A 14,588-nucleotide genomic window follows, 5' to 3' on the forward strand; every position below is an offset into this window, starting at 1 on the left:
CCTCTTTTCCACTTCATATCTCTGCCATCATTTGACTTACTGAGCAGCATTAACAGATGCTGAGATAGAGTGAGCAACTGAACCACAAACAGGCAACTCAAAACAAAGTATAGGATAAGTATGAACTATGGTCACGTGCTGGCAGACCCAAGAATAAAAATTAGTAGATCACACTAAAAATACCTTTTCTACAGAATAAAAATGACTCCTGTCATCTTTTCCTCCATTTTTTTAAAATTAGTTCCAAGAAAGGATTTAGAATTAGAATCACATTATCAGGCATACACAGATCTGCCATCTGCAGGGAGGTGAGGTGAGGCTGAATGTCACAGCACAGGCGGTTACAGTGCTCAAGAAGTCTGTTTCCAAGAAAAGCTATTATGCTGCAAAAGAATTTATTTCAGAGATGGGATGAATAACGCTCTGTTAGTCTAAAGACCAATTACATTACTACTTGCAACAGTTATTGATAATGCCCAGTGCCCTGAGCGTGTAAACACTTATGCACATACTAGCTTAACTTCAGTGGAACTTCTCAACTTCAGTGGAACTTCTCAGGGTTGTAAACACGACTGGGCCAAGTAGAAAAGTTAAGCATGTGTGTTTTTGCAGAATTGGGGCCCCAAGAAAGATTGCAAGATAGATCCTTGCATCCCACTCCTTGAAATGGAATTGTCCCCATTACCTGCTCTATCAAGCCATGCAGGTCATGAGGAGGGGTAAGGCAGGTAAGTGGAATTAGCACTGGAAAGGGAACTCATGAAGACATTGATACAGAAGATAAATGTTAAGTGTGACAAGTTACCTTATACGAAACCATGAAAATGTTAAACTGCAATTTTGATATACTTAGATAATCTGATCAGTTTTAAAGGGGGACTACATCGGGCCAAGAACAGATTAGAAAAAAGAAAAAAAAAGTTTGGGGGCCCAGGAGAACGAAAAAGCATCAAGAACACCCTCAATGGGTAATATTGCTGGAAAAAAAACAAGTCACTACATACCCACAATGAAAAACTCAAATCTACCTTTCAGAGGCATGATTTGCAGATATGGACCTAACTGAACCAGAGGGCTCACACCACAATGCCCTATGATGCCAAACATTTTACAAGTAGGCACAGAAAATAACCATTACTTTTAGTCTTCAACCTGACCTCTCCAATGCTTGTTCCGCTTAAAACAAAAGTGCAAGAAATTTTTGGCCATAAAAGCTTAAGCAAAATGATGGATCTGACTGCAACCCGAAACCTCCAAAGATAAAGTTTCACAAATTCCAATGAAGGATCACATTCTTTGCTGGCACAATTCTACTGATTTAATAAGTTACACCAAACTGAGAATTTGGCCCAAATCAATTACATATTTTGTGACTCAAAGGCCACGCTCTAGATGAAGAATTTGATCTCTTGATGACAATAGCGGTCAACACCAGGTTCCATTGCATTGGTGTGAAACAATTTAACAAGTGATTAACAACAAAATGGTTGAAGAAAGCATGACAGGGGCTACGTTTACACTACGGAGCCTATGCCCTAGTGTTGATGCAGCATACACCAACAGGAACATCACTGTCTGAATAGCTATGTCGACTTCTGTCGCCACAGCTATGCCTATGCTGGTGGTTTAATCAGCATAGCTATGACGGTCAGGAGTGGGTTTTTTCACACTCCTGACTAACATAGTTATGCTGATATAAGTTTTAAGTGTAGACCAAGCCCCATATTGGATGGAATTTGCAAAGGTGCTGAAAATGGTTCCCTCTCATGTACAATAGTAGTTAAACCATTTTCAGCACCAGTTGCTATAAGTTCTAGAATCATCAGATAGTAGCAAGATAAAGTAGGGAGAAAATGATTAATGCAAATTTATATTTTTAGGTTTAAAGGCTCCCCTTTGTTTTGCTAACTCAGTTACCATTACTGAAAAGAAAAGAAAAGAAAAGAAAAGAAAAGAAAAAAGAAAAGAAAAGAAAAGAAAAGAAAAGAAAAGAAAAGAAAAGAAAAGAAAAGAAAAGCCCTATGAATTTGTTCCTGAAGCTGGTTACATTCTGAAAATTAACTATGTTTGTCCGTTCTGTGCTTTGCCTTCCCTTTAAGAAGCAATATTTCCTAACTCTTAAAAAAGTATACAACATGCATAATAATGTTTATGCATGGCGGAATGACATAGTGACCCTATCACCTTTAGTTAACTACAGTAGTTCAAATTCAGCCCAGCAACTGAACAGTAGTGATGGAAAATAGTTACCACTGTGGCAACTGTTCAGTGGACCATAAGAAATTATATTTAGTGCGTGGATCATTAATAGATTTACTCTGCCTCAATTTTAAAAAAAGAAAACCCTACACTTTTAATAAAAAGACACTCATAGGAGTGAGTTTGTACGTTTCTAAAAGATAAACCAACAAAAGGGGACCCTGCGGCACTTTCTTATCCTCCTAAATCTGTAAGCCGTGTAAGGAATACATGCTTGCCATCAAGCAAGGAGGTGGATTTTGTAGGACTGTATTGATACTTACGGTTCAATGCTGACTGGGGTGGCCTCCCCCATTACTGAAAGGATGGGAGGCGTGACTTCTGAACTATCTGTAAGACAAGCAACAGACTTGCTCAAAACTCATCAATTTTATGGTTGGGCCAGATGTGGAAGTGTGTGAACACTACATCGGACCACAGACTTTCCATCACCCAAAACAGGCACTCAACTGCTAAAGAACAGTAAGCTGAAGAGGGATTTTTGAATTTTCACCCACCATTTCATTCTGGTCCACCATTTTCATTACAGTAACCCATCCCTTAAAGCAAACTCTTTCTCATACTTCAGCTAAACTAATCCCATGCTTGAGAGAACAACTAACTCTTTCAAGACTAAATCTTTTCTTTAGGAAGTTAGTAGCGGGTGCAGGAGATCAATGGTGTAACATCTCAAAATATGGCAGCATCACTTCTGCTACATCCCACTTCCCAGAGTCTCCCAACAGGAAGCTCCACATCCAGCTATCCATAACTGTCTAAGAGAGCCATAATTTCCTTCATGTTGGCACTCAGCCTCCCACTCCCAACAAGACAAAGAAAGGAACTTACTAGATCTCAGCAGAGTTCTGTGAGTACTTTTAGGGGTCATTGGAGGTGGAATTGAGAGACCACTAGCAGAGAGAATAGCATTGAAATACAGCCCAGATCCTTCTCTCACTGGGCTGAGAATCGGTGGAGGTGTGTAAGGAGGAGGCTCAAAGTTCCTATCTGAAGGGTGATCTGCAAGGCGCACAGGTGAGCGTAAGTGGCTCTGATATGGAGTGATGTTGGAATAGACTGGAGGGACAATGAAGGTGCCTGCTTTCGGTGGTATGAAGAGTGGCTCAGGTCTTGGGCGCTGCTTTGGTTTCCGGGAAAAGCCCTCTGATTCTTCCTTTGGAACAGCATCTTCATGCTATAAAAAGAAAAATCTTTTTAATATAACCTTCTAAACCAGGGGTTCTCAAAGTGTGGGTCACAATCTCATTTTAATGGGGTCACTAGGGCAGAAAGCCCCAGCCCAGAGGTCCACAGGCAAAGGGAAGCTGAAGACCCAGCCAGCCCGCCCACCTCTCCGCAGGTGACTGTGGGCTGAAGCACTGAAAAACAAACCAACAAATACAGGTCAGGTCTCGCTGTTGAAGATGACCTCCGTCTTTACCTCAGCCACACAGAGCCCCACTTCAAGGATTTGTGTTCATCAATGCAAGCTCACCCCTCCCATTAGGTGCATACTTATTTTTTAACTACTGGATATAAAGATTGTCTTGTGATTGTATTGTGCATTAAAATATTTAGTGGCTACTTTTTGTTGATACGGCCTTGTAATGCATTTTTTTATTTAAAATACTAACTATTCTGAGTAACACAGGGTACAGGGATTGTGCAGTAATTTTTCTTGTCAGAAGCGGGTCGCGGAGCAATGAAGTTTGAGAAACGGTGATCTAAACATAAATTGTATTTTAATGATGCCTTCAGATTGTTTAAAAAATTTCAGTGAGATGACATGCTCAGTGCAATGCAGGATAGGAGCTGCTTAAGAGGCACTGCATGCAGCCCTAATGGGGGTGAGGGGCAACTATTATTCAGCGACAACACTTCTGGTAGATTATAAAGTTGCGTTTACAGGCTCCAGACAGAGATCCAGTCTGATGCTGGGTTAGAAAGATGGTCATGAAGGGGGAAGATGGGATTTTAACAGAACTCTGACACACACAGATGACCCCACAGGGTGAGAGGAGGAATGAGTCACTTTGAATGATAGAACAGAGGAAAATCCAAGGGTCTTTTCTCAAAAGTCTGCAGCTGCTTAGAAACTATATCCTATTTGTCATCTCTCCAGCCAGCAAAATTATCCACTATAATCCTTTATCTCAATCTCTCTCTTCTGGCTAGATGCAATATTAAAATAAATAAATAAAAAGTAGATATTGAGGGAACCCCATCAAGGGATTCTTATAACATCCTGGTAGCCAGGTGAACAAAGGTCCAGTCTGGGACTTAGAACCCAAAAATAGGCACATAGTTTTACAACTCAAAGTTACCTGTGCATAAATGGTAAAAATGCCATTTAGCACAGCTATGCTCTAAGTAAGGGAACATCACTTGAATAGAGCAAGCTTCCAACAGCAAACACATTATTTACTCAGAGACACATTGTTTACCTTCATTTCCTCTAACCTCCAGACTTTTTGTGGGCACAGATTAGCCATCAGATGGCAGGGGTGCACATAAAAAAATCCAACCCTCTACATACAGGACTCAGATATGGTCTCTGGATCAAATTCAGCCAAAAGATCAGGTGCCCCTTTCAAGTTTAGGAGACTCAAACTACTCATTCACAATTAAAAGTTGTTTCAACAGAAAGGATGAAGCTGGGCACATAGATCCAGCAGACTTCAGTCTCCCTAGGTCTATTAACGTGACCATACCTGGACTGAGGTTTCCATGTTGGAGCTGCGATTGGACCTTCTTCGGGTGACTATCACAGAGGGTTTGCGTTCAGAAAGACCTCGATCATTTGCCAGCACCCTCTGGAGTTTCCCTTCCTCACCCTTTTCCTTCCCAATAGCTTGCAAGTCGAATTTCTTCACTGGCACAGACACAGGCATGATTAGAGGAACAAGACTGCTATCTTCCCGGGGTCTCTTGGAGGCTTGTGGAGAACTGGCAAATTCCAAAACACTTTTGGCTGCTGAAGGTGCTGCAGCCACCACATTCTTCTTCTCTTCTGAAGTATCCAATTCCTGAAGACAAGAAGAAAAAAATCCCACATGCACCTTAAAAGTTTTAAATCACCCACCTTTTAATCAGACAATATGTCACTTTCAATCTAAATCTCTTATTTCAGGGTTCCCTGGTATTCTCAACATATCATTCTCTTAGCTGGAAAGTACTCAGAACTACAATACCTGGGAAAAAGGATCCTTTATCTGAACTATCTTCCAAAGTTGGCAAAACTACTTTAGAGTTGTCCCATTTATTTCAACTGGCGTTAGAAACAGTATCGACTACTCTCTTGATCCTTCATTCCCACATCCATAGTTTTACATTTTGTTTTCCAGATTGACTTATGCCCTGCACATAACTTCCCCGATACTTCCCCATAAGTACATGGGGAAGTATTTTCATTATTTTGGGAACATCTGTATATTGCAGTTCCAAGTGTCTGACTTTGGATCCAAATTGCTGAACTGTAATATACCTGCTTTCCCTGGTTCTCCCTCTTCTTTGAGAACTCACATAATTGAATTTCTTGACCAAAGAACTAAACTGAGTTTTGTACTATACTTTATCCAGTGGAAACGTACCTGAATAAATAAATGAATAAATAAACCTCTTTAATCAGCTCTGTGGTCTTCTACCCTTCTTATATATGTTCTTTGCATAAGCTACAACAATCAGGTAGGTGTTTTTTGGATTTGTGCTCAGTAGATTTTCTGATCAGTGGAAATGAGTCAACAATGGAAGCAGCATCTTATATTGTGGGACAGAAAACCACTGGACTAAGGAGCGCGGGGGAGCAGACCACACTCCCAAACAAACAAACATATGCCTTCTCTCTCTCTCACATGCATCCACCCACTGATCCACTGTAGTTAACCCCTTAAAAATGTAGGGTTCATTAACCCCAGACTGACAGCTTTGAAAAATCTCATCTTGAATGTATAAAATTATCTAGAAGAGTGGGGTGTACAGAATCCCTTCCATTTGGGCCACTGTGGAATCAAACCCTTTTCACTGCTCATTGGAAAGAACAGACAGAATCGGTCATAAATATTGCTCTCTTTTGTCCTCAAGTTGCTAACCATGGTAATATGCAGAGGTGAAATTTCTTGTTTCAACGGTCAAATTCTATTTGATCTCCGCAAGCCTTTTCTTAAGTACACAACCAGATCTCTCTAACTGCACTCACCATGCTGGTGATCAGATTGCGTGTAATGCAGCTCTACTTGGATAAGTATAAGCATATTGTGGGTGGGAGGGCAATGGATAAGCAAGAGTACATATTTCACATTGCTAACTACTCCCCAGTTTTCTACCAAGCGTGCTAACAAGTAACTTCCTCAATAGGAATGGCGCAGCAAGGAAAAGGTGATCATGTTAACAAGGTCGATTAACTAACTGATGAAGGTTTTTGTTGGTCTTCTGTGGAACAGATTTAGCAGCGTGTGTGCACTTCCTCTGACTGCTCACAAAAACTGAATAAACTACACATCCCCGTATAGAGTGGATAGGCTAAGCAACCACTGAGCAAGCAGGAGATTAGGGGGGGGGGGGGGGGGGAGAGAATGGCAAAAAGGAAATGTTTTTATTTTCCTTGTCACTGTTCTCCAATACACCGCTGCAAAGACAGTTCTATATCCTGAAATCCATGCTTTGTTCCCCACCACCTCCACCCCATTCAGCAATGAAGTCTTCAGAGAAAAGGATTCATAGATTCTAGGACTGGAAGGGACCTCGAGAGGTCAATCAAGTCCAGTCCCCTGCCCTCATGGCAGGACCAAATACTGTCTAGACCATCCCTGATAGACATTTATCTAACCTACTCTTAAATATCTCCAGAGATGGAGATTCCACAACCTCCCTAGGCAATTTATTCCAGTGTTTAACCACCCTGACAGTTAGGAACTTTTTCCTAATGTCCAACCTAAACCTCCCTTGCTGCAGTTTAAGCCCATTGCTTCTTGTTCTATCCTTAGAGACTAAGGTGAACAAGCTTTGTCCCTCCTCCTTATGACACCCTTTTAGATACCTGAAAACTAATATGTCCCCTCTCAGTCTTCTCTTTTTCAAACTAAACAAACCCAATTCTTTCAGCCTTCCTTCATAGGTCATGTTCTCAAGACCTTTAATCATTCTTGTTGCTCTTCTCTGGACCCTCTCCAATTTCTCCACATCTTTCTTGAAATGCGGTGCCCAAAACTGGACACAATACTCCAGTTGAGGCCTAACCAGCGCAGAGTAGAGCGGAAGAATGACTTCTCGTGTCTTGCTCACAACACACCTGTTAATACATCCCAGAAGCACATTTGCTTTTTTTGCAACAGCATCACACTGTTGACTCATATTTAGCTTGTGGTCCACTATAACCCCTAGATCCTTTTCTGCCGTACTCCTTCCTAGACAGTCTCTTCCCATTCTGTACGTGTGAAACTGATTTTTCCTTCCTAAGTGGAGCACTTTGCATTTGTCTTTATTAAACTTCATCCTGTTTACCTCAGGATTTCTCCAAATTTCTCCAATTTGTCCAGATCATTTTGAATTATGATCTTTTACCTTCCCATGTGAGGGATTCACTGTAAGACCAGTCTAAGCAAGCTTGGAAGAGAACATAGCTCCCAGTTATGCCCCTTAGTTCTTGGCCTCCTATTTCCTCATCTCACCATGTGACATGATACTATGCCGCTTATGGCTATGGAACACTAGAGGGAGCAATGGAGTGATTGCTCTTATCTCTTATTCACCAAGAGATAGCGTGTCTTCCCCAACAAGTCCTACAAAGGCTCCTACAGGCCTTTGCCCTATAGGTTAGCCAGATTTCTTCAGGGCTGTCTCAATTTGGAATTTTAAAAATTTATTTCATTTTTTTAAAAATATTTTTAAATGATTTGTTAAAGATGTCATCCTTCATGTTTTGACTGTGAGGATTAGTCAAGAGAGGCAGATTTTAAGAAAGAGGTCAGGTGAAACAAGCCATAAGAAACCAAGCCAAGTAGATTTACACCTGCTATTCTAAATTCTTGATCAGCTTGAATAGCTAGCTATATTTTATTTTGAGGGCCTGGGTTAGGAGTTTTATTCAATACCAGTGGAGTAAATTAGACTGCTCAGGTAACCGCACTGCACTCTGAGGAGATCACTCTCATACATGTAAGAGTTTCTGTAACCGGGTCCCATCCCCCACCCCGCTACCATTCCGGAGCTGACTCTGCAGTAGTATACTCGGTCTCTCTTCGATTAGGTCAAGTATCAGGAGGTAGCGTGCTAGTCTGTATCCACAAAAACAAAGGAGTCCGGTGGCACCTTAAAGACTAACGGATTTATTTGAGCATAAGCTTTTGTGGGTAAAAAAAAACATCCGAAGAAGTGGGTTTTTTACCCACGAAAGCTTATGCCCAAATAAATCTGTTAGTCTTTAAGATGCCACCGGACTCCTTGTGGTTTTCGATTAGGTTGACTTCCCTCACGTTTTTTCTCTGAGAGATGTATTTTTAGGATGTGATATGGTATGGGGGCTATTTTAGAAATGCTATTTTGGTCAGGATGTATCCCTTACCTTGTCATTTTGAAGAGAAGCCAGCTCAACAGCCTTTTGTGCCAGAGTTAGCAGGTTGGCCTCTTGAGAAACACACCGTTTTCTTCGGGTGCTCTGGATCACACCACCTCTCACCCCCACAAAGTCATTAGTTCTCTGAGTGCTTTCTTCGGTCATTGCCACTTGCTTCTCCCCATCTCTGCTATTATAGGACGTGGCCGGCCTCTCTGTGTCAGGCTGGTTCAACTCGTTACTACTCAGGGTCTCCTTTTGTCCTAGGTGTGTTCTCGTGGGCTGTGGATAGCTACCCTTGTTGTGGCCCAGAGCTTCAGTCTCATGCTGAAACTGGAGTCCTTGCTGCTGTGGTTGCCAGTGATGCAGGAACAGATTGCTAGCTTGTTCCTCTACTGGTTTAGAAGCCAATATGTCTCCTGAAGAAGCGGATGGCAAAATGCCTTCCTTGGAGAGTCTCCTTGATCTCCTAGGAAAGGGTATCTGGGTCTGAGGTAGCACAGTCTGTTGGTTTTGCTCTGTTAGGGCTTTCAAGAGTTCCTGGTTCCTCTCCGGTTGCTGGTACTGGTGGGCCACCATATGATGCTGGGGTGCTGTTGCTGCCACATGGGGCTGTGCTATAGAAGCAGCTTGCTGGAGGTTGAAGGCTTGCGTGGTGGCCTGTTGCTGCTGTTGTGGGTAGAAGTTTTCAAACAGTTGCAGCTGAGGAAGAGACTGTTGTTTCTGCTGGGTAGTAAAGACTGGGTTGGAGGAAGCTGGGGCTTGTTGAAAGACATGTAACAATTCAGGAAGGCCTTGCTTCTGGCCTTGGTGACCGAATGCAAGTTGGAAAGGCTGTAAAGGTAGAGTCTGATTCTGCTGTTGCTGCTTCTGCATCTGGTGATACGAATTCATTTGAGCTTGCTGCCTGATTAGTGCTTGTTGTTCCAGCTGACGCTTCTGGGCCATCATCTGCTGAACAGCAGCATCTCCGTATATTTCTAGCTGCTGCACCTCCATTTCTTTTTCCTGGCTTCTTTTCAGAGCTTCAGGATGGCCATAGAAACCTGGGGCACTGGCATTGTGGTGGACCCCTTTCTGACTGCCCCCATAGACCACACCGTGGTTCCATGCCGCAGGTGAAGGCTGCCAACTGGAATCAATCCTCTCAGGCAACCTGTTCCCCATCAATGAGTTCTGCCATTTGACAGCAGCCAGCTGCTGAGACATCATCATGGAATCCCCCCGATCTTGAGTATAAACAACAGAGTTCATCAAGGCAACATTGTTGGGAGCACCAGTTAAACCCCCTGCTTTAGAAAGCTCCATAGTTTGTGAAGCAGGTATTTCCCCTCCATGTCCATAGTACTGTCCTTCCTTCAGCTGCTGTTGCAGTTCTTTCGATGGCATAGCTACATCCTGCTCATTAAAATATGCAATCCGTTTCCCAGCCCTCTTGTTTGAAGACTTTTGTTGAGCCTGAAGATTCATGGTTCAGTCTATTCCCAGTTACACACACAGATTTACAACCCACCCATCTCAGAGACTGGGGGAAGAAAAGACACCAAACAGTTCACTTTCCCATCCAGTTCCAGTTTCGTAAAAGTCCAGATGGAAGTGCCTCCACCTCCTTTTCCTCTGTGCGCCTTTCCCTTTCTTCTTTCTGCTCTTCTCTGCAGTTCAGAGGATGCTGGAGTCCACTTGATCACAATGCCTGAAACAGAGAATGAGCATCAATGAGTCACCAGTAAGGAGCACAAAACAGCAATAGGACATCAGATGGCATATACACCCTCAGAATCAGCAAACAGTAAGGTGTGTGCCTGTCTCTCCTTCCAAAAAAATCATGACCAGGAAAATCTTGCCCGTGGGGAATGGAGTGGAGGAAGATAATTTATTTATCTTACTCAAAAAGAAATAAAAAATATCAGAGTACTTTTGCACAACAAGAACAGCAGTTGCAAACAGCACTTCTGATTTCAATAATGAACACTTTAGCTCAGGAGTGCCCCAACTTACGGCACGCAGGCCGCACAGGGCCCACCACAACATTTCATAAGGCCCGCGTCCTGCTTCAACACAATATACTATCGGCCAATTCATCAGTGTTTTGTCGTCATGTTTACATCATTTTAGTTTATCCAAGTGTATAAATAGACAATACTGTACTTAGAAACAAACTATCTAAATACACATGAAACAAAATGAACTTAAAATATAAATCAAAACAGGTGACTTTTAAAATATGTAGGATCTGTTTGGCCCACACAAGATTGCGTTTAGGTTTATGTGGCCCTCCTGTGTAAGATGATCGGGCACCACTGCTTTAGCCCACTCTGAAGCCTTTTCTGTTTAACATTCCCACCTTCCTCCCATCAAGCCATTGATTTTTATTTAATTTCTTTCTTGTGAGCTGATCGATCTGCTTTTAATTCAAACCCTGAAAAAATAACGATGACTTGCTAAAACTAAAAAAGGCAAACAATTTAAATTATCTCAGGATTCCCAAATTTCCTCTCTGAGATGGTTTAAAAAAAAACACCACCAAAATCTTCAGCTGAACACAAAGGAAAGGTGCTCCATTCAACAATGGGAGAGGAAGGGAACTAGCCAGTAGGTGTATTGTGGAGAAATTATCTTGCTTCTGCAGCAGCCTATCAGGCAACAAATCCCTTAACAGCTCACTACAGGCAGGACCTGCCCAACCTGCTGTACTCTCAATGTCTTTTGCAGCAGTTGGAAGTTGCTATTTCTGCTAAGGGATTTCACACTGAATAGTGGTTCATGAAGAGTCTGGAGGCACCTTTAACGATCTTCAGACTAAATATCTGTCAGTGTACAACAGGAAAAGAAGGTCCCTCAAGCACATGAATACACATAATCAAGGATGAAAAGCCATAATAAAGGAAGCCATCTTCTATGGCACATACTCCAGAACGCTCATGGACTGGCACATTCTCTTAAAATGTGTGCTATTAATGACAGTAGTGCACCTTAAGCCTTGGATAAGAATATTATTATCTTAAACTTAAATACATAGAAATACCAGCTCCCAAGTAATGAGGCTATCCCAAACCTAGATATCATGCCATGTCATCAGTATTCTCATAGACTCATCCAGTAAGTCACATTTTACAGAAGAATTATTTCTGAAATGTTTTAGATTTAAAATAATAAATAATAATAATACTATTTGTATCTATCCACCTACAAAGCCAGTCTCTCTTAGCGAACAATCTAACTGTTCAGACCTCAGATGGAGAGAAAATGCTAATAAAATGTTATAATCTCTAAAATGATCTAGAGCAAGTTAATAAAGCCATGATTCCAAGATAAAAAAAACCTTGGGGCCTACCAGGACAAGAAGTGCCATAGATCCCATTGGAAAGGTAGGAATCTTCACATTCCAATAAGAAATAGCAACCATTTCTAGCTCTCATGAGTCCAAGACTTTTTGATGGGGTGGGAAATGGACAGGAAGGCAGGGAAGAGATGAGGAAATTCTGCATTTGGAAGGGAAAAGAAGAACAGTTATGGCTAATGGTGTAAACATTAAAAAAAAAATTAAAGTATTTAAAATGGCAGCTGTTTGAAACTTAGTTTTGGAATTTTACTAGTAGTCCTGGGAAGATGGGATTAGTGGGCAAAATGCGAGAGGCAGTGAAAGATGCTCGAAAAAACCTATCGTGTGGATATTACTACTACACATGCGATATGATGGTGCTTTTACTGTATTTCTTTTTTTTTAATTATTATACACACTATTTTTATAAATGATTCTTATCTACCCTGTATTTTTAAATGATTGAAATCAGATTTTAAATTTAAATATTTCCTTTTTAAAAATAAACCTGTTAAAATTAAATTAGAATTCATGATTACCTATATGAGGTCTAAATTTACTATCATTTATTAAAATAATTTTAATAAATTAAAAATAAGCAGAATCAATGAGCCCACCTCAAATTTAGTAATGAATTAGTAAGAAAGGACTTAAAATCTGCATTTTTATACATAAAATCAGAGGAAAGCATTTAACTTTTGAGGACAAGCTTTATAAATATGGTATATAATATGTCATATACTACATTAGATAGGTACATCATCTTCAGTCTTTACAACTGGAGTCAGTGTTGGTATTTACTTTTTCCCCAAAGGTCAGTATTTTCAGTTGCTTAATGGAAAATATAATAGCTTAAATAAATACTCGGTCATTATTTATTTTAAATAGAAGGAAGAGGCCCCAGGAAGAGGGTAAATTTGGACCATATCCTTTGTGTATGCTCAGTCTATTTGCAGGATGATGGGGACTCCACCTGCTTATACAGTCTACATCACACAAACACCAGTGAACAACATATGGCCAACTCACTGTTTGCACAGGACACGTAAGCATACAGAACCCAAGTCCTAGATTCCAGTTTAGCCCCTCATTCCTGGCCTGTGCTGCAGAGGTTGATCTGCGTTTAACAGTTTTGAGGACAAATACATGAAGTCACTTGGGGGTAGAAACATTTATTTGCAGTTGCTCTTTACATTTCCTCACCTCCTTCCCATTGTGAAAAGTCTGAATGACAGCCCACAAACGGACTCTATTATCTGGCTTGCACAGTGACCACAACCTTCCTTTTACTATCAAAGAGAAATGAATGATGATTGCAGCAAGTTGAGAACTGTGCTCAGTGTGGTGGACTTTTTGTTTGGTTGGTTTGGGGCATTGCTAAAATAAGATTCACCAAAGTTCAAAGCTCCCACCTGTGGAACTGAATTGGTTGTAGAAACAGTGAGGAAGAGCAGGAAGCATAGATGCAGACTAGGAGGCCACAATTCCCATAAAATAATGAGAATGGAAAAAAAAGTACAGAGGGCTTGGGAGAAGGGAGAAAACACCATTAAAGAGTTTGTTTCTTCACTAATGCTTCCACGCTCAATAATATTTAACATTTAAATGGTGTATTTCATCCCAGAGAATCACAAAGCGCTTTACAAACCAACACACAATTTATACTCCATTCAGGATCCCTTCAACCACTACAGAAAAGCAGCCTTCTTTGAGATGGCAAGGAAGCAAATGACACACAAACATCGTGCCGTGTAAGGGAATTCTTGAGCAAGGAAAACAGGGCCATTTCTTATGGAGTCTGCCATGGGATTTTTAAAACCCACACAGAGCAAACAAGACATTTTTATTATTATTAATTAAAGACCCCAACAACAAGGTGCAATAAAATATTTTATATATTAAAAACGGACGTTAAACTGGATGTTCCCCTTTGCCCAAGGTCCTGTAACCTGAATCTCCTCAAACTTCACATGACTGCAGAGTAGATTTTAAAACTGGGAAGGGGGGAGGCAGGCACGGGATTTATGCAACTTCTACCTTCAATCTAGACCAAGCTTGGCTTCCCTGCAAGCGGAATCACGGCTTGCTGTTTCAGTGAGAACTGACTCACTTCCTCTGCCTGTTTTACTGCTGTTCTCTTCCCTCCTCCTACTCCTTCACCCTGGCCATAAGCAATGGAACTCTGCCACCTAGTATGACAGAGGCCAGGGCGTTCCTTCCTTCACCTAGCACAAACTCTCTCAGCTCATTTTCCAATCCCCTTTGGACAGCACAAAAATAACTCCAAAAGAAATGAGAGACACAGGAGATGGAAAAATTCTCTTTTTAAAATCCTATCAACACACAATGTAACTAGCCAAACGTGTTCAGTGAAACCCTGAAAATCCACATCCCACAAGATAAGAGATGCTTTAAAATGGAACCCAGGCTGCAAACATGAACACTCTTGGACAAAAGTAATAAATGTACATTGCTTAA

At 41.2% G+C, this 14,588-nt stretch overlaps 1 protein-coding gene across 7 annotated transcripts in view; it reads right to left on the minus strand.

The window, feature by feature from the left end:
• MIDEAS (mitotic deacetylase associated SANT domain protein) overlaps window positions 1-14,588 on the minus strand; it is an 83,389-nt gene that overhangs the window by 15,500 nt on the left and 53,301 nt on the right. For 5 of the 7 annotated variants that reach the window (XM_008169911.4, XM_024106641.3, XM_042849446.2 and 2 more), the window contains 4 exons: window positions 8,798-10,481; window positions 4,950-5,264; window positions 3,088-3,433; window positions 2,523-2,589 (listed from right to left, as the gene is read on the minus strand). In XM_008169911.4, coding sequence (XP_008168133.1) covers window positions 2,523-2,589; window positions 3,088-3,433; window positions 4,950-5,264; window positions 8,798-10,258 — 2,189 coding nt within the window. In that variant the 5' untranslated portion in view covers window positions 10,259-10,481. Of the gene's footprint in view, window positions 1-2,522; window positions 2,590-3,087; window positions 3,434-4,949; window positions 5,265-8,797; window positions 10,482-12,122; window positions 12,271-14,588 lie in introns of all 7 variants that reach the window. The other 2 variants (XM_065593015.1, XM_024106639.3) reach the window with 1 other exon arrangement.

This window comes from Chrysemys picta, chromosome 4, assembly GCF_011386835.1.
Source record: "Chrysemys picta bellii isolate R12L10 chromosome 4, ASM1138683v2, whole genome shotgun sequence".
Taxonomy (NCBI): domain Eukaryota; kingdom Metazoa; phylum Chordata; order Testudines; family Emydidae; genus Chrysemys; species Chrysemys picta.